Source organism: Capronia coronata (genome assembly GCF_000585585.1).
Source record: "Capronia coronata CBS 617.96 chromosome Unknown acBCG-supercont1.4, whole genome shotgun sequence".
Classification (NCBI taxonomy): Eukaryota; Fungi; Ascomycota; class Eurotiomycetes; order Chaetothyriales; family Herpotrichiellaceae; genus Capronia; species Capronia coronata.
This window is the reverse complement of record NW_006912896.1, coordinates 274,555-302,133: the sequence shown is the minus strand read 5'-3', so window position 1 is coordinate 302,133 and position 27,579 is coordinate 274,555. Positions and strand designations below refer to the sequence as shown.

Sequence of the window (27,579 nt, the reverse complement as noted above, 5' to 3'; positions counted from 1 at the left end):
TAACATGTATATCTGCCATCACCATGCCAGGCTACGTGTCGACAAATGGGATGTACACTTCGAAACGGTGTAATCATGGTAGTCATTCATTTATTCTTCTCTACTCTAAAAGCCCGGGTCAGCGTCAGGGCAATGCCCTTGACGGCCACTGGTGATCAATCAAACATAAGGCGTGAACCATACGCCGTCCGCGTGCGCCCTTTGCCTGACCATTTCCGTCCGATGCACGACATAGATTACGCCCTGTGCCATCATCCCACATGTATATATCTCTCTCGATTGCCAGGGGAGGCTAGATGGAGAATGTGTGAACAGTCTGTCTTCCATCGGTCATGTCATGTTCATATCAATCAATTAAATCCACCCATATATCCCGTTCCCGCCCCGTGGCCTGTCAAATGATTCATATCCTGGTTCGTCATGAATTCGTTGGCTCCATTTTGTTCCTGCTGCAGTGCCAGAGACATGCCTGTACTGCTCATGCCCAATCTCATCGAGGCAGGAACGCTGTATGAACCAAAGACAGCGTCGCTGGGGATGCTAGATGGAAACGATGCGGCCGTGGTGGTGGCGATGTTGGTATGAGAGGCCATCATGTCCCCTGCCGGCCCACCCAGACCGAGATCGAAGTTCACGTCGTCCATCATGCCGAGATCGAGATTGCTAAAGTCGATGCTGTCGAAGTCGAAGTCCATGGGCTGCTCGAACGCACCGGTCGCCATGGCCGGGTTCGACATGCCACTGCCAGTGTCCAGAGCAACGGCCGGCACGGAGCTGGACTCGTTTGACTTGGACGACGACAGACTCCTTCGTGCATTCTGTCGGGCCGTCGTGCTGCCATGGCTGGCCGTGCTGCCAGCCTTGGACTTCAAGCCGCCGGGGATGACGTAGGGGGCCATGATGGGCACCTCGGCCAGCGACTGCGTGCTCATGGACTCGGTGAAGCCGCTCAGGCCTTGCTGGAACTTGAACGTGTCGAGCCATTGCTGGTTGTCGGCGCACGTCCAGTTCCACGGATCATCGTCCTCGAACACAATCATGCGGGCGTGCGTCTGGATCTCGTGGTCCGACGGAACCCGCCCGGCCGCCCGCTGCTGCGACACGAACTTGGTCAGTTCCTGCTCCAGTCGGCCCCAGCAGTTGGAGTCTTTGGTGAGTTGGTCCGGCTCGGGGCTGTCCGCGGCCGTGGTGCCGTTGGTCAGACCTGCGTCGTTGGCAGTGGTGGCGGTGGTGATGGACGCCGACGTCGCCTGCGCACGCGCAACATACGGTTCCATGGTCAACCGCTCGTAGCCGATCAGGTAGGGAGGAATAGCGTTCTCGACCAGTTTCTCGACGTACGGCTCGAACCCCCATCCGTTGGACCACGTGCTCATGTCGGCGCCGTTGCGGAAGTGCGCGGCCAGATGGTCGGCGCGTTGCTGCCACGTGGTGAATTTGGACGGACAGAAGCCACACGCCGATTTGATCTCGTTGGTCGTCGTCTTCCACGACTCCATGTGCGACTGCACCTTGGCGTTGTGCAACAATTTCAGATGCTGGCTTAGGTGGTCTTTCCTGTAGAAGGTGCGTTCTTGCAGCGTCTTCTCTTGACAGGCCGTGAAGTTGTGCATCTCCAGATGTGCCGTGCTGGGGTTTGGCTCGCGGCAGAAAACGCACATTTCCACGCCGGTCAGGGCATCAACGCTGGTGCCGCCGTTGGGACAACATGTCCAGCGTTCCAATGCCAAATGTAACGACTTCTCGTGGCGCTGCCAGTCGTACTTGGCTGGGAAGGAATCCGTGCAGAATGTGCACTGGAAGATCCTCGCACTTCGAGATTTGGCTTGCTGGGTCGCCGTGCGTTGGGTCATGGGCGCCCTTCTGCGCCTCCGGCGATCTTGGGACGACGCAAACGACCCTTTGGAGCGGTTGGATCGCGACGAGGCAAAGGTGAGGTCACTGTTGCTGGATTCTCGCGTTCCGAAACTGCTCACCGACGGGGCGCGGAACATGGAGAAAGACGAGTCGTCCTCACTCGACGTTCTCTTCGAACTGGGTCTCGACCCGGCCCAGGAGCCTTGAAGGCTGACTTGAGAAGACTTCCTGACCGGGAGTGGCGTCGAAGTGACGGCTCTGGCAATGGCCGTCATGGAAGCAGGTTCGTGTTCCGGCGGCGAGGCCTTCCAACGGTCTAGGGGATTCAGCTCGGTGATATCAGGGTTCTCGCGTTTCTGCGGGACGTCAATGGCTCCCAGCATGGGCGACGATGGTCCCGAGACAGGCCTGACTTTGCCTCGTCTCCGGGCGTTGGCCAACCAGTTTGAAATCTGGCTTCTCTTCAGGCCGGTGACCTGTTTGAGTTCATCCTTTTCCCGTTCATTCGGGTATGGATGATCGGCATGTTCGGCGAGCCATTGCTTCAAGATCTTGACGGCATCTCGGGGAAATCGCGCGCCTGTCTTGCGTCCACGTCCTTCTTCCATCGATCTCATCGCCTTCCGTCGCTCAGTCAAGCCGCCCTCGCAGACTTGTTGATCTTCCGTAATCCCCGGGAAGGTGCTGACGAACCCCTTTGGGATTTTAGGATGCACGAAGCTGCATTCTCGATACAAAGAGATGCAGCACGTGCAGCCGGTAATCATGGTGCCTCTGCTCGCCAGGAAGCAGTCCAGCCCCATCCTCGCGCAAAGATCACACGATTCTTTGGCTCGAAAGATGGGGAAATCCGTAGAGAGGTCCGAGGTGTGTGGAATCGCCTCGATTTCGACATTGTTGATCAATTTCAGCTTGATGATGCCTGGAGCCGACTGGCGTGGTGCCGGGAGGGCATTCGACTTGTCAAAGAAGAGTGATTCGTAGTTCTCAGACGCTTCCGCCTCGTTGACCTGGCCCCGAAGTGAAGAGCAGTCGTCCAGGTCCAATGCCGTGATGGCATCGGATGCGTCTTCGAAATCAAAGTATTCCATCTTCGGGACCCCTCTGGATCCTCGTCGAATTCGAGGATGAATGGTTCGCAGCCTTCTGTCCGTTGCCCTTCAGGAGAGATAGAAAGGACAACAAGCTGGGCTGTAAGTCCTGAGATATTCAGCCTTTCCCCGGCGGACAACTGCGGTCCTCCCAGGTCGGGTGGGGATGGTTGTGACTCCTCAGGCACCTCTTTGGTGGTGGGTGTCAGGGTCCCAGGGATCCGGCAATGCACGCCCTTCGCTCGACATCCTGGCAAGGATGATTCCCTTTTGGGGCTCCCGATGGGTGGACAGTGGTGGACAAGTAGTGGACACTCTTCAGCACGCCATCCAAGCACGATCCCTTCCGTCGGTGGCTGCTTATGGCACTTTCCAGAACACCACTGCACACACCCACTCCCGTCACCCACAGTAGTATCTGTGCCGCTTTTGATCAGAGAGCCAATTGATCAGGCTCCTCGACCGTCAGGCCCCCTAAAAGTCTGGTTCTCCTCACCCAGACCTGCCTGCCTGAGCGGCTTTTGCGTTTGATTACCTGTAATAAGTGCCTGTCGGTTTCCCTCATCACAACGAGCCATTGGGTACGTTACTTTTAGCGATTGTTAACATTATTGGTCGAGGCGTTTGGGACAACGGCTGCCCTGCGTCAATCTTTTGACCACGAAGCACAACGCTGACAAAACGTGCGCTTCAGAAGTCCGGAGGTGGTAGCACTTCATCACTTGAAGGTTGGACCGGTTTTTCGGGAAGACGTATGGCTTGAATCTTCAAGTTGTTGTCCAGGGTACTCCTGGGATGAACTGTTCGCTCATGACAACATTGCAAAAATATACGCGCAGCCGCAAGGTTACCAGGGCAATCTTGAACACTTTATGAGTTTCGGTGGGTTCGACTTATTCTACTGAAATTCTGGCTCGCTGTCCCAGGATATGCAGGGCTTGCTGCAAAATAAATCGGCAATTGCGTCCTTGATATTGGAAGTGCGACGCAAGGATAGACCGTGTCAGCAACTCTGTTAAGGTGAATGCTCTGACAAGGTCAAGCCCCTGTGCAGATAGAGTTTAGCATCTGGTGTCTTTGTCTCGTTGTTTTTGCTTGCAGCCAGCCACTCACTGCATCGAGGTGCTGGCACAGATGTCTGAACAGGTCTTCTCGATCTCTGCAGTGAAGGTGAAAGTCACCGATTCCGCCGTTGAGAATCTTGGTCGAAGCAAGCCCATTAGGGACGCTTCGAGTCGTTTGTTTTCTTTCACTCTTCAGCAGAATCGTTTATGAGATATAATTCCTTCGGCTGGGATGGCTCAAATGTGGTTATGATCTCGGCGGCCGTGGCTCGATACGCCTTATTTTGGCTCCGATCGCATGGACTCGGTGAACACTATGAGAATCCGGACACGTGTCGACTCATTCACATGGTTGGCCTGGGGATGTCTCCTGACTGGGAGCCCCGGATTGAGGATTGGGATCTGCGGACACACCAGAGAGCGTGTAGCATCCAATAACCGCTCATCCGTGCACTATTCTGTCCAGCTTTCTGGGCCCAGGATAGCAGATTTACTTACCTGCCTCTGAGCATCCGCCCTGACTTCTGTGCCTTTGGAGTTGGCGCTTGTATCTGGTGAACCAAGAATCTTATCGTCTGGAATTTCAACAGCACATGGCCGAGGCTGAGACCTTAGGGGGCTTCACGTCAACTCATATGCTACAGCCACATGAAGACCCAGCCTGGCGTGGAAACGGAGAGCTGAAAACCCTGAGCCAATGGGTTGCAGGTTTGCGAGACGACAACTTCAGCTGCTGACTCGATGTAGCTTCTTCCGCGTAGCGGCATGAAGGACAATTACCCCTTACCAACACATCACTCCTTCATTGCGACCGGGGGGTTGACGAAGCCTCGCAAAATGTGATACAACTTGGACGGCGAGTGATATTTGATCTTTCCCGCAGTTTAGTATCATAGTCTTGGACATTGTAGGCTCTCGAGCTCTCTTGTCGTGCCATACAACGACTTGGAGAAGTTGGTGACTTCAATGCATATGCCTTTGTTGAAGGAGCATATAGAAGTGTTCAGCTGTTCTCGTCACATGGTCTCAATCCAGATGGATTTGGTAGAACAATATTAGGGCACTCTACTCTGTAGCAGCCATGATATTGATAACGCATCTGAGTCCTGCCAGAAGGGTTTTATACCGAGTGTGATCTCCCTGTCAATCTGGCAATGATAGTGATAGTAACAGCAGATCACACAGCTGGCACCTTTTGATTGCAGATGTAGGAGAGTCTGCGAGAGATTGATTTTATTGTGTAATGGGCTTAGTAGGGGGTTGGGCTAGGGTGACTTAACCGTTACCTAATCCTGTCACCCTACCCACCCAACATTCTTATCGATTTGAGCTCGTAATCTCAAGGGTTATAATACAAACCAACAAAATTGTCCTCAACAATTAGCGGATAACATCAGTCTTCTGATCATCCGCGGTGGTGTAGTGGTAACATCTATCGCTCTCATTAGCTCTTCACGAGTTAACAAGAACCGATAAGCCCGGGGTTCAATTCCCCGTCGCGGAACAACTTTTTTGGTTGATTTGACTTCTACTCTGAAGTTATCCATGTCCTGAGGTGATGCGGCAGACTTTTTAGATTTTTTGTTCCTTGTCGACGGGGAAGGCTATACAGAGTAGACTATCGGGCTATATTGATAGTGGTGAAATAGCACTAACAGCGGTATCATTATCTAATTACTCTATTGACAAACCCTATATCAAGGCAACCAAATATCACTATTAACAATATCGTCTACCATGACTACGAGAAATTACTTCTAGCATTTGGATCATAGACACAGATATCTTCCCAACCTCCAGACACAACGTTTGGAAACTTCATAAATCATTGATTGGCAGTCGGAGACTTGACCATCTTGTCCATCACCTCCCGTGCTTTTGGTTGAACTCGTCAATCACCTCTTTGGTGGTCTTGATGATGCCCAGGCAGCCCGGTGAATCCGAATGACAACAGATGGTGATGGGATAGTCCTTGACCGGTAGTTGGACGACACTGCCATCGACGGCGGTCACCGACTGGCTGTTCAGCTGCTGGCCGACGTGCTTTCTGACATCTTCCAGATCCCACGGCTTCTTCTTCCTGTCAATGACAAGCATCCCATCACTATTGTACTTGACATCTCCATACAACTCGGCGAAGAAGGGTACCCCGAGATCATTGGCCGCTTTCTCCATATTGGTGCCGGCCAGCCCGAAGACAGGAACTCCCTTGGGAATGCCTTGCATGACTGCTTTGGCGATTTCGTAGTCCCGGCACATCATGCCGTACAAGATCCCGTGCGGCTTCACATGGTGTAGCGGAACCCCTTCTCGATCCAGGAACCCCTTCAAGGCCCCCACTTGGTAGACGGTGATGGCGGTCAATTCTTCAGGCGACATCTTGATCTCTCGTCGACCGAACCCTTGGACACCGTCAGAACTATCTACTACGTTTTCGCAGACTCCGAGTCGAACCTTGAATATCTGGGAGGCCCGGGTGAGCGCCGACCTTGACATTATATTTCTTGCAATTCCGAACCGTCTCCTGCATGATGAGCGGATCACCCGCATGAAAGCCACACGCGATGTTGGCGTGATCGATCAGAGGCAGGAGTTCCAAGTCCGGACCACAGACATAGTTCCCATACTAGACTTTCATCAGCAACAGACGCCATGTCACTAGACAGCCATGACTTACCGCCTCCCCCAAATCTACATTGAGGAGGGCCTTGTGTTTGATTGGTGGAGCTGTCATCTTGCGAACCGCCTTCGAATTGCCTGGTCGATGGTTTTGGCAGTCAAGCTGGAGAGAAGCAACAAACAGACAACACTCCAAGGAATCGAATCGTGCTCGGAATAAAACGTCCTGAAGATGTGGCCCTCCCTATCTTTCCGACAAATCAATTCTAGTCAACTATCTTTCCGGTTCAAGGGAACAACCCACACTTATACGGACGGGGCTATACCAAAAAAGATCAAAATATAACGTCACGTCGCACGGAGATGAACGAAATGGGGGTCTTTGGGGTTGAAGATAAGATCCACCCCGCCAATATCCTTCAGGCCCTGGGAGCCATGGCTGGAATGAGATCCAATGGGAGAGTTTCCTTGACAACTGCTATTGGTATCCAAGGATCGAGACAGTCCAAGGCAACCCGCGCTTCAAAATGAGATTGTGCCGTGGGGTGAAACGAGACGCTGAACTCCAGATCGTATTCTTCGGACTCTTGCCAGCTTCGTCTCGCTGGTCTTCTCCATCATCCAACTCGTCGCGCGTGCACGATGGAGAAACTCAAGACGCTGCTCGTTGCCAATCGAGGCGAAATTGCAGTCCGCATCTGCAGGTCAGCCCGTAAGCTCGGCATCAAAACCATCGCCATCTACACGGGAGCCGATGCCGCCTCTGCGCACGTTGCGGCGGCCGATGAGGCTGTTCTTCTCTCTGGACCCGATGCAAAGGGCTACATCGATGCAGAGCACATTGTTGAGATTGCCAAATCCAAAGGCGCCGACGGCGTCATCCCTGGGTATGGCTTTCTGTCTGAGAACACCGACTTCGCACGACATGTGACAGACGCGGGCATGGTCTTCGTCGGACCCAGTCCTAAGTGTATCGAGGACTTTGGGATCAAACATACCGCCCGCGAGCTTGCGGCAAAGGCAGACGTCCCCGTCGTCCCCGGCACCAAAGGTCTTGTGGGCTCGGAAGAAGAAGCGGTGGCAGAAGCCCAACGACTAGGCTTTCCTGTGCGTTGAAGTGCTCCTCATGTTGGTGAATCGTGTCCACTGACCCTTCCAGGTCATGCTCAAAGCCACAGCAGGAGGCGGTGGCATGGGTTTGTTAGCATGCAGTGACGAGAAGGAGGTCCGCGAGTCCTTCAACACCGTCAAGTCTCGTGGCGAGACCCTCTTCAAGAACTCTGGTCTCTTCATCGAGAAGTATTTCCCGGCAGCGCACCATATCGAAGTCCAGGTCTTTGGCAACGGTCTTGGTCAGGCGATCCACTTCGGCGAACGCGAGTGCTCTATCCAGCGACGCCATCAGAAAGTGATCGAGGAATGTCCTAGCCCGTTTCTTGCTAAGGCTGGGCACCCTGAGCTGCGAGAGAAGCTGGGTTCGGCTGCTGTACGGCTCGCCGAATCAATCAAGTATGGGTCCGCCGGAACCATCGAGTACCTTGTGGATGACAAGTCTGGCGACTTCTTCTTTCTCGAGATGAACACGAGACTGCAAGTCGAACACGGGATTACCGAACTGTGCTATGGGGTCGATCTGGTAGAACTGATGCTAAAGCAGGCTGACGCAGAGCTTTGTGGGAAGGGTGGCCTGGCCGCCGAGTATCTCCGTAGCCTTCAACCAAAGGGCCCGACGGGAGCGGCCATCGAGGTGCGAGTCTACGCCGAAAACCCGGCCAAGAACTACGCTCCTTCTCCAGGGACGCTGCAGCACGTGTCGTGGAAGGACGTTCCAGGGTCCAGGGTCGATGGCTGGGTCCACACCGGCACGAAAGTCACCTCGTTCTACGATCCTTTGCTCGCCAAGGTCATGGTGCACGCTCCCGAGAGAGCCGAGGCCATCGATCGAATGATCGACATGCTCGAGGGCTCCAAGATCTCGGGGCCACCCACGAACATGGAGTTTCTGGCGGAAATCCTAAAGGACAGCACGTTCCGAGGCGGGAGGACCATCACCAAGTTCCTCGACACATTCGAATACCAGCCTCATGCGATCGACGTCTTGCAAGGTGGAGCGTACACGCTGGTGGAAGACTGGCCGGGTAGGCCAACCGTGGGCAAAGGCTTCTCGCACGCCGGTCCCATGGATCCTGTGGCTTTCCGGATCGCCAACGCCCTCGTGGGCAACCCTACCGGCAAAGAAGGGCTGGAGATCACACTGAGTGGACCAGACCTTAGGTTTCTGGGGCCTGCCATCGTGGCACTCTGCGGAGCACCCATGGAGGTCAAGCTCGACGGAAAGGCTGTGTCGATGTGGACGCGGATCAAGGTCGAAGCCGGCCAACGCTTGACGGTGGGTAAGACGACCGGCGGAGGATGCAGGTCGTACCTGGGCATCTATGGCGGCCTGCCGAGCATCGCCACATGGTTTGGATCCAAGTCGACCGCCCCAATGACCAACGTGGGCGGATACCAAGGCAGGGCGCTTGCCGCGGGCGATCTCTTGATGATAACCAAGGATCTTCCGGAGATTCAAGGCGAGCTGAAACTGCCAGACCATCTGATCCCGTCGTATCCGGCAGAATGGGATTTGTTTGCCATGCCTGGCCCCTATGACGACGGCTTTATCATGGAGGACTTTACGGAGGAGTTCTACAACAGCACGTACACCGTCTCACACAACGCTGCGCGCGGAGGCATCCGGCTCCTGGGTCCGAAACCGAGATGGGCGCGGTCTTCCGGCGGTGAAGGCGGCGCCCATCCTTCGAATCTGATCGAATATGGCTATCCTCTCGGTACGCTGAACTGGACTGGCGACGACCCATGCCTGTTCCCCGTGGACGCACCGGACTTTGGCGGGTTCGTGTCGGCCACGACCATCGTGAAGGCTGACTACTGGCGCATGGGTCAGATGAAGGCCGGCAACAAACTGCGATTCCGGCGGATCTCGTACGACGACGCAATTGCCAAGCGGAAAGAAGTCGAATCCTTCCTTGACCTCATCCACGAGTGCTGCCATGGACAAGCCAAGTTCGAGGACGTGTCCCCGTTGAAGTATGAAGGATTTCCTCCTTCCACGCAGAACAAGGGCTGGGGGTCGGCCCTGATCCATCAGATCCCCGAGCAAGGCAGTCAACCATTGGTCTCGTATCGACAAGGAGGCGACGACTTCATCATCATCGACTACGGCCATGGCTCGTTCGATCTCAACTACAGATGCCGTGCCGTCGCCCTGTACCGGAAGCTGAAGGAGGGCACTGGCACTGGCGACATGGACATCTCGTTCGCGAATGGCGCGATGCACACCGGTCTGGCGGCGGGCAACTCCCTCATGATCTACTTCGATTCCCTCAAGCTGCCGAGACCGAAGCTGCTGGATCATCTGCTGAAGCTGGAGACGGAGCTGGGCGACTTGAGCGAGGCCAAATTCCCCAGTCGCAAATACAGACTGCCAATCACCTTTGAGAGCAAGAGACAGCGGGACAGTCTGCAGAGGTACATGGAGACGCAAAGACCCTATGCATCCTACCTGCCTGATCCGATGGAGTTTGTGGCCAAGGTCAACGCATTGACCAAACAAGAGGTGAGTTGAAACGCAACCCACAACCCACAACCAACTTATGCGATGAATTGAACAAACTTGCTGACTGATTGGCTGACACTCTCTCCCCAAAACAGCTCAAGGATATCTTCACCAAATCTTCCCTGATGGTAGTCGCGGTAGGATTCTTCGTGGCGCTGCCAGTCGCTCTGCCCATCGATCCGCGACAACGCATCCAATGTCCGAAGATGAACCCGTCTCGCATCCACACGCCCGAAGGCCAGGTCGGCTGGGGAGGGTCGTGCATGGCCATCTACAGCGTCGAATCGCCCGGCGGATACATGAACACGGGCCTGTCCATCCCCGGCGCGGACGTGCTGGGCTACAAGAAGGGATATAGTCCCGAGAAGCCGTGGCTGTTTGAGGACTTTGACCAGATCACCTTCTACGAGGTCTCCGAGGACGAGTACGAGGACATGATGGCCACCTTCCGCAGCGGCCGCTACGAGTATGAATACGAGGACACGGTGTTCGACATGAAAGAGCACAATCAACTCCTCAGGGACACCAAGGACGAAGTGGCCCAGATCCGCGCCAGACGCCGTGAGGCCCAGGCCGAGATGGACAAGCTGGAGAAGGACCTCTTGGCCAAATGGAACAAGGAGAAGGAAGCCAACCAGATCAGCACAAATACTATCGAGGAATTGCTTCATGGTAAGTTCAAGTTTAACCTTTCAGAATACTCAGCCCAACACCCAGCACCCAGCACCCAGCACCCAGCACCCAGCACCCAGCACCCAGCACGGTTCCCCGAGTTCAGTCGCATGGAACTTGGCTCGGCTCGGATCATAGATAGATTCATTCCAACCCATCCATTGACCTACTTTCGCCAACACTTACTGACATCTTCTCTCTTCCCTCTCTCCTACAGATCCGGAAATCATCCCAGTCGAGGCGCCGCTCAACGCCAATGTCTGGAAAATCGAGGTCAAGGAAGGCGACGTCGTCAAAGCCGAGCAGATCGTTTCTATCCTGGAGGCCATGAAGCTCGAGATCCCCGTCAAGACAGAGCCCGACATGGCGGGTGCCAAGGTGGAGAAGTTGCTGGTTAAGCCGAACGATGTCGTTGAGGCTGGGAAGCCGTTGCTGCTGCTGCGACGCAAAGCGAAATGAACGGCTGCAGAGAGGGTTTGTTCGTTCCGGTGCGGGTAACTCGTCCGATCTAGCAGAAGCACGCGAGGTGCGGTGATGATTGCCCTAGTTCTTCTATCTCGGTCAAGATAGTTTGTTCAACCATCGCACAGGTTGCCACGCCGGATTGCGAGATGATTCATTTAATCTTCAGACAAAAGAAACCATGATAATGCAATCAACCTTCAACCTTGATCGTTGATTTCTTGACTAACTACATACCTATCTATCCCTCGTTCCTCTCTCGAGATGATGCTGATCTATTCACTCGTCATCACTCACCCCGACAATCTCACAACTGACGGACCACAACTTCTTGGCGGCCTCCTCGTCGTACGCCCAGGGCGCGTATCCCGACACGGCCAGCTCCTGGACCAACTCGGGCTTGACGGGCTCCGCGACGGCACAGTCCTCGAGATATTTCCCGCCTTTGCCGTGCAGGTCTTTGTCGACGGCGGCCAAGACGGTGGTGGCGGCGCCTTGTGCCGGCGACTTCATGATGCGCTGGACCTCGGGCAGATCCAACATAGCCGAGAAATCGACGTGGACCTGCAGGCCGGTCATGATGCCGCCGGGCATGAGCGACCAGGCATGCAAGCCGCGCGGGCCGTAGCGGCGCTCGATCTCGTTGGCCATGTAGATGTTGGCCGTCTTGGACTGGCCGTACGCCTTCCACGGATTGTACGCGTCCGGCGCGGACAGGTTGAGGTCGTCGAACACGATGGGCGACTGGCGGTGGCCGACGCTCGAGACGCAGACGACGCGCGAAGGGAACTCGGGAGTCGCGGAAGCCAAGAGCGTCGGTTTGAGGAGTTGAAAGAGCAGGAAGTGGCCGAGGTGGTTCGTTTGGAACTGTGATTCCCACCCGTCGGCGGTGAGTTGGCGTTCGGGAATGGCCATGATGCCGGCGTTGTTGACGAGGATGTTGAGGTGCGATTCTTTGGACAGAAATTCCTTCGCGCACGCGCGCACGCTGGCGAACGATGCGGTGTCGAGCTGGAGGAGCTCGACTTTGCCGGGTTCGAGGATGTCGCTGAGCGCCGTGCGGGCTTTGTCGAGGTTGCGTGCCGCGGCGTAGACTTTGGCCCCGGTGGCTTTGAGCGCGCGGACCGTCTCGATGCCGATGCCGGACGAGGTGCCTGTTACGATAATGACTTTGTCGCGGAGCCCATTCTCGAGATGGTTGTCCTTGATGATTTGGAGTGCCGTTGGGCGCGCGTCACCTGGGCCACCGAGGACCGCCGGGTCGTGCACTGAGGCGTAGCGGGTGGTCATTTTGAATCAGACTTATGACAGGGGAGAGAATATAGTGGAAAGAGCTTGAAGTGTCGGGTAGGTTGGAGAATTGAATGTTTGGGAATTGTACTTTCTTGACCTGTCATGCTGTCCGAACTCACCTTGAATGCCGGGATGCAGCAGGACTTATATACACCGAATCTTCACCTAGCCACCATCCTTCTGACATGGCACTGGAGATAGCAGCGGAGCCGAGCATGGCGACCGGTGAACACCGAACCCAGGTGTGCAGGCAAAGTTGACGAACAGGACGCGCTTGGGGCGCAAACCGCGCTCATTTAGTTGGTGGTAGGGACGAGGCTGAAGATGTTCGTGCGAGGAGGAGCGGTGAACTGACAAGTTGAGAAGTGAATGATAATGCTTGATTGGCTCACAGTCTTCATCCGCCATCCGCCCGAGTCCCTGTGGCCCCATTCCACTACTGGAGACGCTGGTCCGGAGGATCTCGGACGAGAGCCAAAGTCGCTCCGCGTTCAAGTATACTCGGGCGACATGGTGCGGGGACCAGAACTCTCGTAGCCATAGATATCTCGGTGAACGACACGGTCCGCGGCGGATGAGATAACGCCCTTGCTTGACAAGGGTCCTGGATATATGGATATGGAAAGACGGCGCAGCCGGCTAGAGACAGACAACAGCAGACAAGCGATGGAATGACTAGAAAATGCCCGTAGACATTCAATCGAGTGTCGATGGTCGGGGCCCATTGCAGATTGAGATGCTGGATTGTTTCTTGCTAAGAAATGCTTTTGGGTATGCCAGGCTGATATCATACACGGCTTCTTCAACTGCCTTTGCTGGGCCCATCAAACAATATGGGCGAAACACTTGAATTGATTTTAATTGTTTCCTTCGAGACCGTCCCTTCAACTCTTCACCATTTCATCTTCCGCTCATTCTGCCAGAAATCCCCAGTCGAGCCCTGGATGTCTGCGAGGGCCAGCAAGACAGGAGTCAGGGCTCCCTCGTCCGGGGTTTTGGCGCCTCCGCCTTTTGTCATGTCCGTCTTGACATAGCCAGGACAACAGCTGTTGATCAGAGTCTTGCTTCCTGACTGGGCATTCTGCTGTGCGATGGTCTTGGTCATGCCAATCACCCCCGCCTTGGAGACACCGTACGCAGAACTCGGCCAGTCCTTTTTCCATCTGCCTTCGGCCACTGCTGTGATGAATTCTTCCATGAGCTCGCTAATCTCCTCCGGCTTTTTCGCGTTCAGGAAACGAGATCGAATAGATTCGGAATACTGCGAGCTGAGATTACCTGACATGCTTGCCACGTTGACCAGACGACCGCCATCCTTGATATGCGGGAGTAGCTGCTTCGTGGCTTCGAGGGTGCCATAATAGTTGCAGTGAATCGTCTTCTTGGCCACATCGGCGTCAAACCCTTGCATTGCAATCCCGGCATTGTTGATTAGAAAATCAATGCCTTGTGGATGTTCCTTCTTCAGATAGTCTGCAAATTCGCGGATACTCTCTGTGCTGTCGATGTCCAGGGTACGGTATTTGATATCTGTGAGTCCTCCCTGACTGCGCAGTGCTCTTGCCCTCTCCAGCTGCGGGTCAGCTTGCAGTGCCTCGAGGGCAGCTTTTCCTCGCTCTTCATTGCGGGCTGTGAGGTACAGGAGGAGCGGGCCGTCGTTATAGGCAGAATTCGGGTATTGCAGGGCGAGTTGGCGGACGATGGCAAGACCGATGCCCTTGTTGGCGCCAGTCACGGCACCGACGCGTGTGTAGACTGTCATTGTTGTTGTTTCTGATACGGCTGAGGTCTGTCGATGGAAGATGAGCGCAGGATAGGGACTCGTAGACGAGAGTTGCTAGCTGGTCGGCAATGTTCTTTCGGTACAGAGCTCACCTTGGGCTGTGATGGCATAGGAGTAAGAGAGGTAGTAGTGTACATGTCATGACGCTGGCTATTCTCACTACTACTACTAGTAATGTGTGCGATGCATTCCAAGCAGCAAGAGCAGCGAAAACACTCGGCTGTACTGGTCTGCTTCTTCAGATAGTAGTAACACCGATTAACCGCTCCATCCAGCCCTGCCTGGACATATGCACTTCAACATTCCGCCCAGGATTCAATCGATTCGAGATATGGGACTCGACTTCGAGTCTGATTTGGATCACGTTGCTGCCCATTGGTGGAACAGCTTCCGGACGCAGCTCTGAGGGCCGAGGCTAAGCGTCGATTGGGCTCTGTGGATCAAACTTGAACACTTTCCATCTTCGAGCTGCGCTGTCGTGGGATTTTCTACAAGACAGGCTCAATCCCCGATCCCCGATCCATCGACGTCTTCTGGTCTGGCTGGGCCATCCTCCATGGCTTCCAAACATGTCAGCAAACCTCTGCTGAGGCTCGCCTCGCCAACCCAGCCATGTCGCTCTTTTTCCGGACCGGCAGCATCATTGTTGAACACGAACGTATACCCCGCACAACGAAGAGCTGCCCTCCGTACCACGAGACCCGTCTTTGTCGCTGGGCAGAGGCGAGCTATCTCTGCCAGCCTGCAGCGCCGATACGCCGACGTGGATGAGGGATTCGACCCTGCGACAGTCGAGCGAGAGTCGGATGAAGTCGATGTGTGCATTGTCGGCGCCGGACCCGCTGGTTTGAGCGCTGCCATCCGTTTAAAGCAACTGGCCAACGAGACGGGCAATGAAGAGTTTCGAGTGGTCGTGTTGGAAAAGGCGGGGGAGGTGGGCGCACACATCCTGTCTGGCAACGTGCTGGAGCCGCGGGCGATCAATGAACTCATCCCAGACTGGCTGGCCGAGGACAATGAGAACAGGTTTACAGGCGCCACGCCCGCCGGCTCCGACAAGATGCGATTCTTGACCAAGACGAGTGCCATTCCCTTACCGGCTCCTCCACAGATGCACAACAAAGGCAACTACATCATCAGTCTGAGTCAGTTCACCAAATGGCTCGGCGAGCGGGCCGAGGAGTTGGGCGTGGAAATATACGCGGGTTTTGCTGCCGCTGAGATATTGTACAACAGTGAAGGAGCTGTCAAGGGCGTTGCGACCAACGACCAAGGTGTAGGTCGTGATGGGAAAGCAAAGTCCAACTTTGAACGAGGCATGGAGTTTCATGCCCGGTTGACGTTACTGGCCGAGGGTTGCCATGGCAGTCTGACCAAGCAAGTCTCGAAGAAGTTTGATCTGAGACGAGACTGTCAGCCGCAGACATACGGCCTGGGAGTAAAGGAAGTGTGGGAGGTCCAGCCCGAAAAGTTCAAGAAAGGCGACATCGCTCATACCATGGGCTACCCCTTGTCCCGAGATACGTATGGCGGAGGTTGGATGTACCACTTCGGCGAGAACCTGGTGAGTTTGGGATTGGTCGTTGGGCTGGACTATTCCAACCCTTGGATCTCGCCCTACGGCGAATTCCAGCGGATGAAGCTGCATCCGTTCTACAAATCCGTACTGGAAGGCGGCAAATGTATCGCCTACGGAGCGCGGGCGCTCAATGAGGGCGGCTTTCAGTCGATACCGAAATGTGCTTTCCCTGGCGGCGCGTTGATCGGGGACACTGCAGGATTTCTCAACGTGCCCAAGATCAAGGGGACGCACACTTCCATGAAATCAGGTATGCTGGCGGCCGAGGCAGCATACGATGCCCTCGGCGCCAACAAGGAAGCCAGTACCATTTTTCTGTACAACTACGAGGATGCGCTGCGAGAGAGCTGGATTTGGCCGGAGCTCAAGGCTGTCCGGAATCTGAGACCGTCCTTCCACAACCCACTCGGCATTTACGGGGGGATCATGTACTCGGGACTCGAGGCATTCCTGTTCCGCGGCATGATGCCTTGGACGTTGAAGCACAAGAAGCCCGACTGGGCCAACACAAAACCAGCCGACCAATGCCAGAAGATCGAGTATCCGAAGCCAGATGGCGAAATCACCTTTGACATCCTGACCAGCGTGTCGCGGACGGGCACCAACCACGAGGAAGATCAACCAGTGCACTTGCAGGTCAAGGATTGGGATGAACACGCTCGGAAAGAATGGCCCAAATACAAGGGCGTGGAGAATCGGTTTTGTCCTGCTGGCGTGTACGAGTATGTGGAGGATGACACGAAGGATATTGGAGTGCGGTTCCAGATCAACGCTCAGAAGTAAGTCCCTGGTTTGGCCTTGTCTTTCTCGCCTTCCGGCACTGACCCTAATCTTACAGCTGCATTCATTGTAAGACATGCGATATCAAGGTGCCAGATCAGGACATCAATTGGCAAACTCCACAAGGTGGTGAAGGCCCAAGCTACAGTATCACTTGACCTCACTTTTCAGAACGGCCCAAGCAATTTGCCATTGCGCTCTCGACCAAGAGTTGCAGCGCTCGAAATGTCATGGCCCTGGGCACATTTACCAAATAAATGATTCGGTGGTAAACACCTTTGGTGGACTGAATGATACCATGCTAGCCGAGCCTACCGTCGAATTTGTCCCATCAATATGCAGCCGGATTGACTGCTCTGCTTGCTCAACCAATCGTCCTGGTCTTGCTCTCTGTACTCGTTGCGAGACTGCATCGAGGTTGTGTTCCTTCGCACCTGCATTAGCACCGTTTGATTCTGTGTCCGTGGTTCGGGCAAATATTGATCATCCCTCGGCATATGCAGGCGCCGCGGTCTGCGCGACCACTGCACGCGACATTTTGGTACGTCAACAGTAGTGGTAAACAATACCCCAGCCGTGTCTGAATGCAGAGTATGCAGGTCTTTCTTGTAAGTGGGCCTTGATGGACCACATCTGGGATGCGCCAGCCCATGGGGCCATGAAGCTGGGCTCTGTCCCAGCCATACCTGACGTTGGACCCGGATTTATGTTTCGAGACAGGCCTTGGTACCTGTGACGACGAACATGAAAGTCTTCTAGTCGCTCGCTTATCTCACAAGTCTGAACTGGAGCGGATACAACAACCGCAATACTTGGTGATCGTAGGCAGAGCAGGATGTCCATTTGCCGGCACCGGATGTGCAATGGTCCCACACCACAACGCAGGCGAGATCCGCGAATCTCTCACTTGTACAGTAGCAACTCCTCTCCCAAGTGACTCTCACTTACCAGAGAAGAGTAGGTGGTATACATGGTGAAGTCAATCGACCCGTTTGTGGTTGAACGGATTGATCGGCGTTCAGGTATACGAAGGGCTTCTGATTGGTCGGACTCCCACCGGTTTGGGCCCTGGTTCAAGATCTTTCAGGCCACGGTGGCCAGATTGTGATTGGAGAGACGGAAGAGAGCGTGGCGTCCGGATAAACTGCCGGTGGCTGTCAAACTCGCAGGCCAAGATCAAGCTTGCGCGGCATGTGAAACAACATGATGCCCACTTGACTACTTGACTCATGCTTTTCCTTCCATCTTACCACCACATTTCATCTTGCAGCAAGAATCGTCTCCTGCTTACCCCGAGGCGGGAGACAGTTAAAATGACGGATCCGATCCTGCGAGGGAAAGGCTTTTCACATCGACTTCTATCGCATCAGCGGTTCGGCATGAGTTGCGACGGCGGATGAGGAGGGAAGAGGGAAATGTGTGTTCCGGAAGGCTTTACGGGCGGCAAGTCCGAGCAGTAGCAAATGGAACCCGCCACTACGGCTCTCTTTCTCACCTGTTTTTCCCCCCCAGCAGAAAAATTCAAAGCACGTGAGCTCGGGCCAGTGTTACACCGTCTCCATCGTGGCGGCAACAGACCTTCTCCCAGCCCACCGCTTTCTTGTCTTCTCGCCCTTTTGTTCCCTTCTCATTTGGTGGTTGTAGGCTGGAATTGTTTGCTTGTGAGATGGATATCAAGGAGGGACGTGGTCAAGGGGAGAGCGCAGGCAGGATGTGTGCATGAAAGGTTGCATGAAGCAAAGAAAAGGGGCAGATAAGGTGCAAGGGAGGTTGACGGCTGGGATGACGCCAAGCTAATCTTGGTATGGACTAGCGTGGCAGTAGTCACCTCTAGCGTGAAATTACGATGGCGGGGTTTCCAGGCAGCAGCTGCGACTATAAAAGAGGCCATGCCCTCCTTCCCGCGCGAACGTATCCGACCTTTGATCTCTGACATTTTCTTGGCTTGGCATTTCGCCGCATTCCACACCCTCACCATCCACATCCACCTTTCCACTTCCAGTTCGCCGGGCATTAAACTGCGCATTCCTACGCCGCACGCCTGCGACAACCTCTCCCGTATCCCATACTCGGTGCCGGTCGGAAACCTCTCTGATCGTACCTTCATACTCTTGGGCGCTTCGCTGCAAGGCCTCTCGAACAATTATCATTCAAGAGACAAGGAGATACCCTGCGAGCGCCTTTGCCGTTCTCTTCCAAAACCCCCAAAAAAGGACAAAGAGGACAGTGACGTCCGCCACAATAGACAGTCTGCACTTTCCGCAATAGTAATTCGCGAGATCCTTTCTTCCTCTTGTTCGTTTCTCGCACCTCATCGTCGCTCGTCGACCGGGATCAGATACCTGTTACTCGGTCTCACTGTCGGTTCAAAGACAAGAATCAATTCGACGGTGGTATTTGGAAGTAGGGCAGTTGTTTGTAGGGGAGACATTGAGTTGTTCATCTCCCACATCTCGGTACGGACACAAGCGCATACCCTCCCGTCGCAATCCGAGTCCCTTCGTCGTTGTCGAGTCGAAGAAGCGCTGCCTCCGGTGCAGTAAGTGAATCATCTTGCATTCACTGCCTCGAGAGCCCAGCCTCGCCCCGATCGACTGGGACGGATCACTTTTCTCTGCCGCCACCTTCACCTGCTTATTTCACACAAACATCTCCATCCTAACTGTTCATCTCAGGCTGCTTTCATCATCCTCGATCAATCACACCTCGGACAAAACCAGTCGCGAAAGCCTTGTTATCTCGGCGCATCGAGTATCTCACCTCCTGCAAACATGGAGTCTCTGACCACTCACCCTGCCACCGCGCAACAGGCAAAAGCCTTCACCTCTCCCGCGTCTCTCTCGTTTCCCGGTGGCGCTGGGGACCTGACACCGCCCTCATCTGAGAAAGATGGACAGAACCTCAACGGTGGCTCATACGCAGATGGGAAGATGAATGGTGGTCAACAGCAAGGAGGGAACGCTTTACAAGCTCCACAAACTCCGAGTGCGACACCTGGCGCTGGAGTGAGTGGTATTGTTCCAACTCTGCAGTGAGTAATCCCCTTTGTTGTCCCTCGTTGGTCAACAGAGGTTAACATGTGGATCAAGAAACATCGTTGCTACGGTCAATCTGGACTGTCGCCTCGATCTCAAGACTATTGCACTCCATGCCCGTAACGCCGAGTATAATCCCAAGGTATGTCGTCGGACACTGCCGTTACTGTCCTACGGTCTACTAACTAGATCTAGCGTTTTGCCGCTGTGATCATGCGTATTCGTGAACCCAAGACCACTGCCTTGATCTTTGCATCTGGCAAGATGGTTGTCACGGGCGCAAAGTCGGAGGATGATTCCAAACTTGCCAGTCGCAAGTACGCCCGAATCATCCAGAAGCTTGGTTTCAATGCCAAGTTCACCGACTTCAAGATCCAGAACATTGTAGGCTCTTGCGACATCAAGTTCCCCATTCGACTGGAAGGCCTTGCGTCCAAGCATCATCCTTTCAGCTCGTATGAGCCTGAATTGTTCCCAGGCTTGATCTATCGCATGATCAAGCCAAAGATCGTTCTGTTGATCTTCGTCAGCGGAAAGATCGTACTCACTGGCGCCAAGGTCCGCGAGGAGATCTACCAGGCATTCGAGCAGATCTACCCGACACTATCAGGTAAGTTAGGTTACATCCCTGACCTTTGACCACCACTGACAATGTCGACAGATTTCCGCAAGGTCTAAATCTGCTGGTGTTGACGATCTCTTCTCTTTTGCCGTGTATCAACAGTGCCGCAAACTCCCGAATCCTGGTGACGAAGGTCATCTCGTCATACAAGGATCCGGGAACCTGCCCTGGTCTTGCCTCACGCAGACCGAGCATCAACACTCCTAAACCCGTGTTTTTTGCACCTGTGACGACTATTCAAATGAGCATTGCAAGGCGTTTTGAGCGAATACCTTTTTTTTCTTTTCGGGGTCAAGCACCAAGGGGCAGGTGCCTGACCTCCAAGCAACTAGACATGTGTCTTCATCGACCCAGGGCATTGGCGGTATTCGGCGCGCTGGTCGATTTCGAGTGCCGTCCCGGAGCGCAGTTATGTTCCCTCTCCAATTTCAAATGCGTCGAGATCGGAAACAAAGGCCGATGACCATTCTTCGCGGCGATACATGGTGGTTCGTTCGGGTATGGGAGGTTTCATCTCGCATTGAGAGCTTGGGTCCAGGATGGTCCTTCCCGGCGGGGAGAGATTTTGGGCCAAGGGGGTTTTTGCCCATCAGACTGTAGCAACGAAAAAGCGAAGTGGTGGCATTTCCAGACGGTTACTGGGAGGATGTTGTTGATCAGTGTGGGTGCTGCTGGGGACCTTGGCAGCATTGAATGATAGCACAATATGATTCCTTCATCCTCCAATATTTTGAGTGGTATGCCCGTTTGTTCTTGATCTTTCTGGTGAGTTGTCGCTTTCTCCTTGACAACTTACCTGCTCTCTTCGTCTTCGTCGTTGAGTGGGGATTGTGGCAGGGTCGCAGGCTAGGCAGGGGTCTGGATCGCTTGTGATGGCTTCGGCCGTGTGGTGCTCGTCGTTGCTGGCAGGATATTTCGAATTGGTGGTGCTCGTGTGGCCGTCGACTGTCGACTGTCGAACATCTCCCATTTCCGGAGCGTCAGATCAGCAGAGGGGAGAGGAAAAGAGAGAAGGACGGAGAGTGAAGACAAAGGTAAGTTCTGGGGTTGAGGCGGTCATTTGATCTTCTTACGTCAGCCTAATGAACCATGACACAGATGAAGAAAAGAGTCATCGTGTGTAGTTGGATACATACTGTGGCAGCCGGGAGGGGCTGATCCTGTGAATGTTTCCTCCCGAAACCAGAAACCACTTACCAAAAACTTGAATTGCTGATCAAGAGACTCGACAATGTTGTTTGTTAGTCACACACACAACCTAAATCCACACTCACAACCCAAGAATGGCCCATCAGCCCGCTATGCATGCTGTTACCGTGTTGATTGTCGTTGCCAACGGCTTTATGAAGGACGCGTATGAAGTGATGTACTGCAGTATATCTCTTCCATAGTTACCTAGGAAGCAGCCCAAGGCAGTGAGTGCAAAGTCGTGTTTGAGTCTGAGTATGTACGTGTAGGTGGTGTAGGGAGTAATGGTAAGATGGTGAGTGTAATGATAGCAAGATGGTGAGTATAGTGGTCCTGTCTTGTCATGTCGTGTCGTGATCAGGGTCAGTCAGGTCACACGCGATCCAACTTACCACTGCCACTGGCCACCACCACCATCACCATCATCACCCCTCACTTGCTCATTAACCGCCCTAGCAACGAACGTGCGTGTCTGTCTGTCGGCGAGTCGGGAAGCATAGGACCACAATTTCTAGCAGTAATAGACTATTCATGGAACAGATAAAGCGATGGGTATCTCTAAACTCGAGTCTGGATCTCATCACCATATCCTTCCTTGGTTTGATCTAGTACCATGTACCATGTACCCAGTTTACATACCTCACATCATGATGTATCCTGCCATTCATAAGTTAATTCTCAAGAAAGGGGGGAAATTGAGTTCCCAGACTTCAAGTCCTGTCACTCTCTTGAGAGCGGCCAGTCATCGTGAAGGTAATTAATTGATTGGCAATTAGAGTTGTTGTGCCAAAGCCTTGCTGTAAGGTATATCCTACTCCACGTTCCGTTTGTTTGTCTGTCTGTCTGTCTGTTTCAGATTCCCGGGTTTCGTGACGTGCCAGTGCCAGTGCCAGATGAATTCAAGCTTGGGACATATCTCTCTGTGATTCGAGTTCCCGGTCATGGCAGATCTGCAGACACGACAAGGCTGGCATATCATGAGGATCTGAACATTCACCCTTTCAACCATTTACCATACCCATCTATTCCTTTCTGTGGTTTGAAAGAAGAGCTGGGCTGGGCTGTCTGTTCTATTCATCCGAGCTGGCAATAAGGTATCAAATGTCGCAACGGATGTATACATGACTGGACCTTTGACGACTTCAAAGACGTGAGGCGCCCCTCGAGGCCACCTCCCCTTTCGCCATCTCTTCCTCGAGGATCATGCCTCTGGGTCCCGCTCGACTGCCGTCCTCGCAGCTTATAAAGTCCTTGCTGAACCCCGCGGCCGCCAACTCGGCATCTGTCCTCCAGCGCCATTCCCGGGCCAGCTCGGGATTCAGGGTACCCTGGACGGCGTCGACGATTTTGTTGCCTATGACGGGGAAGAACTTGAAGCCGTGCCCACTGCCTCCTGTGGCGATGAACAGGTTCTTATAGCGCGGGTGGTATGTGATGAGGAAGTCGCCAGTCGGACTATGAACCAGCAATGCAGATTAGAGGAGAGCTTCCACAGGCAAGGTAAAGAAGAGGGTCAGAATCCTGGGGTTGGAGCGGAATGGAGGATGACAGATCGGGGCCAGAGAAAGAAATAACAGTACACACTCAGACGGGAGGATGGACTTACGTGTCACAGTACCAACACACTCTGGTGCGAGAATATGGCCGGTCTGCGACCTGCGGAACCATGCTTCGAAGAGCTTCGCGCAATGCCTTCTGTCCCTCCAGCGGGATGGGGATGCCGACCTTGGGGACGCTCACTTCGACATACTCGTTTTTCGTCTGATCGAGATTGCTGTTGAGGAAATCCGGGTCGATGCTCTTCCTGGGGATCTTGACCGGATTCCTGTATCCGAAGCCGTGTCGTGCAATCTTGAGTTCCCTGGTGCGTGGAGGGATGATGAACATGCCGCTACTCAGGTTCATGAACGTCGGCCTGTCCTGCATGGCTTTGACCTCTTCGTCGGTGATCGCCACATATCCCAGCGTCTGGCCGGTGGCCAAACATCGTCCTTGGAGATCGATCAGAGTCGGGCTCCAAGCGCCAGCAGCCACGATGGTCAGGTCGGCGTGGATCTGCTCGCCGCCCACCAATTCGACCCCCGTGCATTTTTGCTCGGCAGACACCAGCAGTCTGGCGACATGCGCGCCGCTGCGGACGACCACACGGTCACCGCCGACCTGTCGTATCCTTCTCAGGGCGTACGCCACGCTTTTCTCGGCGTCGGCCCAGCCCGAATTGAAATTCACGTAGCCATAGTCCCCGCTGACATGGTCGTAGCCGGTCGCGGCGCGGATCTCGGCTGGATTCTTCAGCTCCTTGACCTTGGACACATCCACCCAGCGATTGTTTTTGTCTTCCGCGGCCAATCTTCGGACCGTGGCGAGCGACTCTTTCACGTATCGTCCGCCCTCCGCCTCGTCCGCCGTCAGCGCGTATCCGGGCTCGTGGTATCTGCCTTCTCCGCCCCATCCGTCCGGCGTCGTGTCGCGCCACAGTTGTTGCGCCTCGAGCGCCAGTTTCGAGTAGTGCTTGTAGGAATAGTCGGCCCGCACGATCCGGCTGGCATCGACCGACGAGCCGTGCGGATTGGGAAGAGCCGGCGAGGCGTCGACGATCGTTATCCGAGTCTGTTTGTACGCTGGGTTGGTGAGGAGCGATAACGCTGTCGACAGGCCGAAGACACCTGCTCCGACTATGAGGACATGCTGGGGGACGAGCTTGTTGGACATGATGATGGCTTATAACTTGGCCGGTCTACAATCGCGCCAGTAGGTCTGACAAACCCAAAAGAACTCCTCGGCCATAAAGGTCGGTATATCCTTGTTGTAAAATAAAAGTGATCATGATCGCAGTTGTTCTTCTCCGCATTTCCATGTGCAAAAGAAAGGCGCGCGCCCTGCCGCTGCGGACACTTCCGACAGGCCGAAAAATTGTTGATGCGTTCCATCATTCATCGACCATCGACGCCCTCGTCTGTACTGTACGTGGTATACTATCCTCGCAGTTCGAGTACGCTGCTTTTTAAAAACACTGCTCTGGGAATTGTGCAATAATTCGAAGATGGCCCATTCCCTCACGGTGCGATAACGAAGCCCCATCTGCTAGTATCCTCTGAGAGCTTTTCTCCATGCCGGCCACAATGATGAACCCGGCCTCACTGTCAATGTCCAAGATCCCACACCTCGCAATGTCGCTCCTGGCGAAACGCGCTGGCGGAGCCTCGAAGGACCTGAGCCCACGGTCGGTCTGCAGCATGGCCGCTCGTCCCATATCGAACCGCGCCCCGACGACTACCTTCTCAAGAAATCTGATACTCCCCGACTTCTGCACTCGCACCTACGCCTCAACGGCACACAGCCTGCCCCGGCCTCCGCCTCGAGGTACCAGAACCCCAACGCCAGCATTAGACCGTTCTATACCGCCACCGAACACCTCAAACGGAAACACAGGCAATGGCCCGTCCACGAACAAGAGCAAGACTACATCCCAAATATCGTCACGCTCTTTCAATGTCTATTTCTGGGGCGTGTCGCTCTTCGGCTTCGTGTTATCCGCCTACCTCAGCTCGCTGTACGTGACATACCAGCGTGAGGTCAAGGAATCGGCCATGCTCGAACTCGACCAGAACGCCGACGTGTCGAGCCGCTGGCTGGACCTGTCGCGCAACTTCGACGACGAGGTCGACATGTCTGAGAAACTCATGTCGCTGCGGTCCAAGCGCAGGAATCTCTGCCAGCAGGCGCAGGGAAACGTATTGGAAGTCAGTGCCGGGACGGGTCGCAACATGGATCTATATAACCTAGACCCGATCAACACGCCGCGCGACAAGAGAATCAAGAGTCTCGTCTTCAACGACCAGAGTGAGATCATGGTGTATCAGGCACAGAAGAAGTTCGAGCAGCTACAGGAGGAGACGGATGCGATTGCCAAATTTCGCGGTCCGGTCAAGTTCGTCGTCGGCGATGCCGGTGATAAACGCGTCATCCGCAGACCCGAGGGCGGATTCGATACTATCATCCAGACAATGGGGCTGTGCAGTATGGCGAATCCCGTGGGCTTTCTCAAGAGATTGGGAGAGCTGTGCAGACAGCCTGGCGAACGGAGCACCGGGGTAGACCTGCAGGCTGTACGAGGACAGGATCAAGAGAAGCGGAATGATCATGATGCGGCAGCCAAAGCCAGTGAAGAAGAGACAGACAAAGGCGGTAAGATCCTGCTTCTCGAGCATGGCCGATCCTATCTCGGCTTCCTGAACCGGTATCTCGACAACATTGCCAAACGACATGCCGACCGCTACGGATGCTGGTGGAACAAGGACATTGATCAGATCGTGCGCGATAGCGGGCTGGAGGTGGAGAGCAAGAAACGCTACCATTTCGGCACCACGTACGAGTATGTCTTGAGACCGCGGAAAGAGTCGGCCAAAGATAAAGTGTAATGACTGGAATGGGATATGTAGGAGATAAGATACCCTGTGTTCGTGTCAGTCCATTGTAGTGTGTGTAACCACATACCTGGTTCAGGCAACATTAAAAGCTAGTAAGGCTGGCTGCAAAGGGGTTTGGACGCCGGAGAATAGAATTCTGCTCTCGAGCCAGGCGGTACTAGTAGTCGCGCCATCCACAGTCCAAGATACAGCACCTAGAGTAGGCATTTGCCATTGTGACGAACTCCCAGCTGGCACATGTGGGATCCAATGGGTCGCATCTCATTCATGCCTTTTGAAGACGCATCTTTGCGAGCAGTTGGCGGCGTTCTTTCTGTAGTCGCTTAAAGGTCTCCTTCCAATGCATAGGTACAGTCCTGACTGCGAGTCGCATTGGCATAGATAAAGAATGTAACCTTATCAGACCACTTGTTGGAGGGAGAAACCCAATGCATGAACGCTGGCTCCGTTACTCGTGTTTGTTCGTCTCAAGCGTCTGTCTACCTGAGGCAGAACCCACCTTTGGCGCAGTTACAAGAAGCCGACTTGCAGCGGCGGACCTCGCATGTACGAATCGCCAGGCATAATATTAGAGGAGTACAACTAGTGCCAGCAAAGGCGGTCTTCTTGCATCGGAAGTACATGCGAGAGACGATATGGATGGTTGGCCGCTGAGGGATTCCGCTGGATCGTCTAGGACCTGCAGCGCTATCACAGTAAGCGAGTCAATCACCTCGACGGTCCGGATTCAATATCCTACGGTCCTCTCCACGCACGTATACACATCATCCTCTCCACGGGTAGTGCATGCCCTCGGCAATGCATCGCCATTCGATCATGGCAGCGCAATAACCTTCGACGGAGGCCTTCTCTGCAGCATGCGAGAGAGACAACGGAGCTTGTGCCTCTGAAGGATGGTGTACGCTGAAGTTAGTAATGGGAAGTCTGATTAGAAGTGTCCTGACTCCGCCAAAAGTGTGGCTCTGGATTGGAGATTTAGGAGCATGAACACGGACGGGGCATTCAAGGAAGTTGTTGGGGTTGGATGATGATAATAATGCAGTTCGGTTGACTGTCTCTTGCCATTTGCGCATGAGTCTGCTTTCTCTCACGATTTACATCATGGCGCCTTGGTTCCCAGGCGCAAGTGATAAGAATCTGCAGGACCGAACACATCTCAGGTCCGTAACTGCGGATGGCTGGCACGCCGCATGAAACCTTTGAGGGTTGTGAGAGACACTGGAAAGGATGTACCGAGCAAGAGACCACCAGTGAGTCGACGGAGGTGCCAATGCATCCGTTGCCAGACTGTTTGATCATGGTATAGTCAAGGATGGACGACATCATATACTGAAATTCGTCGATCAGTAGGTACTAGGAAGTACCTTGGTTGGCCTGTGCAGCAACAGTGGTCGTCGAAGTCAATGCTTTACTAGCTCCAGTCACCTCATGCATGCTTTTGGTTTCTGAATCCGTGAATAATGCAACAGGGCACCGACACGGAGT

The 27,579-nt window shown here is 54.2% G+C and overlaps 9 protein-coding genes across 9 annotated transcripts; 4 read left to right on the top strand and 5 right to left on the bottom strand.

Moving 5' to 3' along the window:
• Positions 1–350: 350 nt before the first annotated feature.
• Positions 351–2,948, bottom strand: A1O1_04664 (uncharacterized protein; the record flags this gene model as incomplete). The annotated part of the gene is made up of 1 exon (XM_007725554.1): positions 351–2,948. The coding sequence occupies one exon, from the start codon at positions 2,946–2,948 to the stop codon at positions 351–353; it is 2,598 nt and encodes an 865-aa protein (XP_007723744.1).
• A 2,927-nt stretch (positions 2,949–5,875) lies between these two features.
• Positions 5,876–6,746, bottom strand: A1O1_04662 (lactam utilization protein lamB; the record flags this gene model as incomplete). Its single annotated transcript, XM_007725553.1, has 3 exons — positions 5,876–6,414; positions 6,467–6,638; positions 6,690–6,746. The coding sequence occupies 3 exons, from the start codon at positions 6,744–6,746 to the stop codon at positions 5,876–5,878; spliced, it is 768 nt and encodes a 255-aa protein (XP_007723743.1).
• A 527-nt stretch (positions 6,747–7,273) lies between these two features.
• Positions 7,274–11,381, top strand: A1O1_04661 (urea carboxylase; the record flags this gene model as incomplete). Its single annotated transcript, XM_007725552.1, has 4 exons — positions 7,274–7,738; positions 7,791–10,250; positions 10,346–10,922; positions 11,140–11,381. The coding sequence occupies 4 exons, from the start codon at positions 7,274–7,276 to the stop codon at positions 11,379–11,381; spliced, it is 3,744 nt and encodes a 1,247-aa protein (XP_007723742.1).
• Positions 11,382–11,663: 282 nt separating this feature from the next.
• Positions 11,664–12,674, bottom strand: A1O1_04660 (uncharacterized protein; the record flags this gene model as incomplete). Its single annotated transcript, XM_007725551.1, has 1 exon — positions 11,664–12,674. One exon carries the CDS (start codon positions 12,672–12,674, stop codon positions 11,664–11,666), a length of 1,011 nt encoding a protein of 336 aa, XP_007723741.1.
• An 895-nt stretch (positions 12,675–13,569) lies between these two features.
• On the bottom strand, positions 13,570–14,439 carry A1O1_04659 (uncharacterized protein; the record flags this gene model as incomplete). Its single annotated transcript, XM_007725550.1, has 1 exon — positions 13,570–14,439. The coding sequence occupies one exon, from the start codon at positions 14,437–14,439 to the stop codon at positions 13,570–13,572; it is 870 nt and encodes a 289-aa protein (XP_007723740.1).
• Positions 14,440–15,016: 577 nt separating this feature from the next.
• Positions 15,017–16,977, top strand: A1O1_04658 (electron-transferring-flavoprotein dehydrogenase; the record flags this gene model as incomplete). Its single annotated transcript, XM_007725549.1, has 2 exons — positions 15,017–16,818; positions 16,878–16,977. The coding sequence occupies 2 exons, from the start codon at positions 15,017–15,019 to the stop codon at positions 16,975–16,977; spliced, it is 1,902 nt and encodes a 633-aa protein (XP_007723739.1).
• A 2,613-nt stretch (positions 16,978–19,590) lies between these two features.
• On the top strand, positions 19,591–20,493 carry A1O1_04657 (TATA-box-binding protein; the record flags this gene model as incomplete). Its single annotated transcript, XM_007725548.1, has 3 exons — positions 19,591–19,850; positions 19,909–19,996; positions 20,050–20,493. 3 exons carry the CDS (start codon positions 19,591–19,593, stop codon positions 20,491–20,493), a joined length of 792 nt encoding a protein of 263 aa, XP_007723738.1.
• Positions 20,494–22,806: 2,313 nt separating this feature from the next.
• On the bottom strand, positions 22,807–24,376 carry A1O1_04656 (uncharacterized protein; the record flags this gene model as incomplete). Its single annotated transcript, XM_007725547.1, has 2 exons — positions 22,807–23,119; positions 23,271–24,376. 2 exons carry the CDS (start codon positions 24,374–24,376, stop codon positions 22,807–22,809), a joined length of 1,419 nt encoding a protein of 472 aa, XP_007723737.1.
• A 458-nt stretch (positions 24,377–24,834) lies between these two features.
• On the top strand, positions 24,835–26,085 carry A1O1_04655 (uncharacterized protein; the record flags this gene model as incomplete). Its single annotated transcript, XM_007725546.1, has 1 exon — positions 24,835–26,085. One exon carries the CDS (start codon positions 24,835–24,837, stop codon positions 26,083–26,085), a length of 1,251 nt encoding a protein of 416 aa, XP_007723736.1.
• Positions 26,086–27,579: the final 1,494 nt, after the last annotated feature.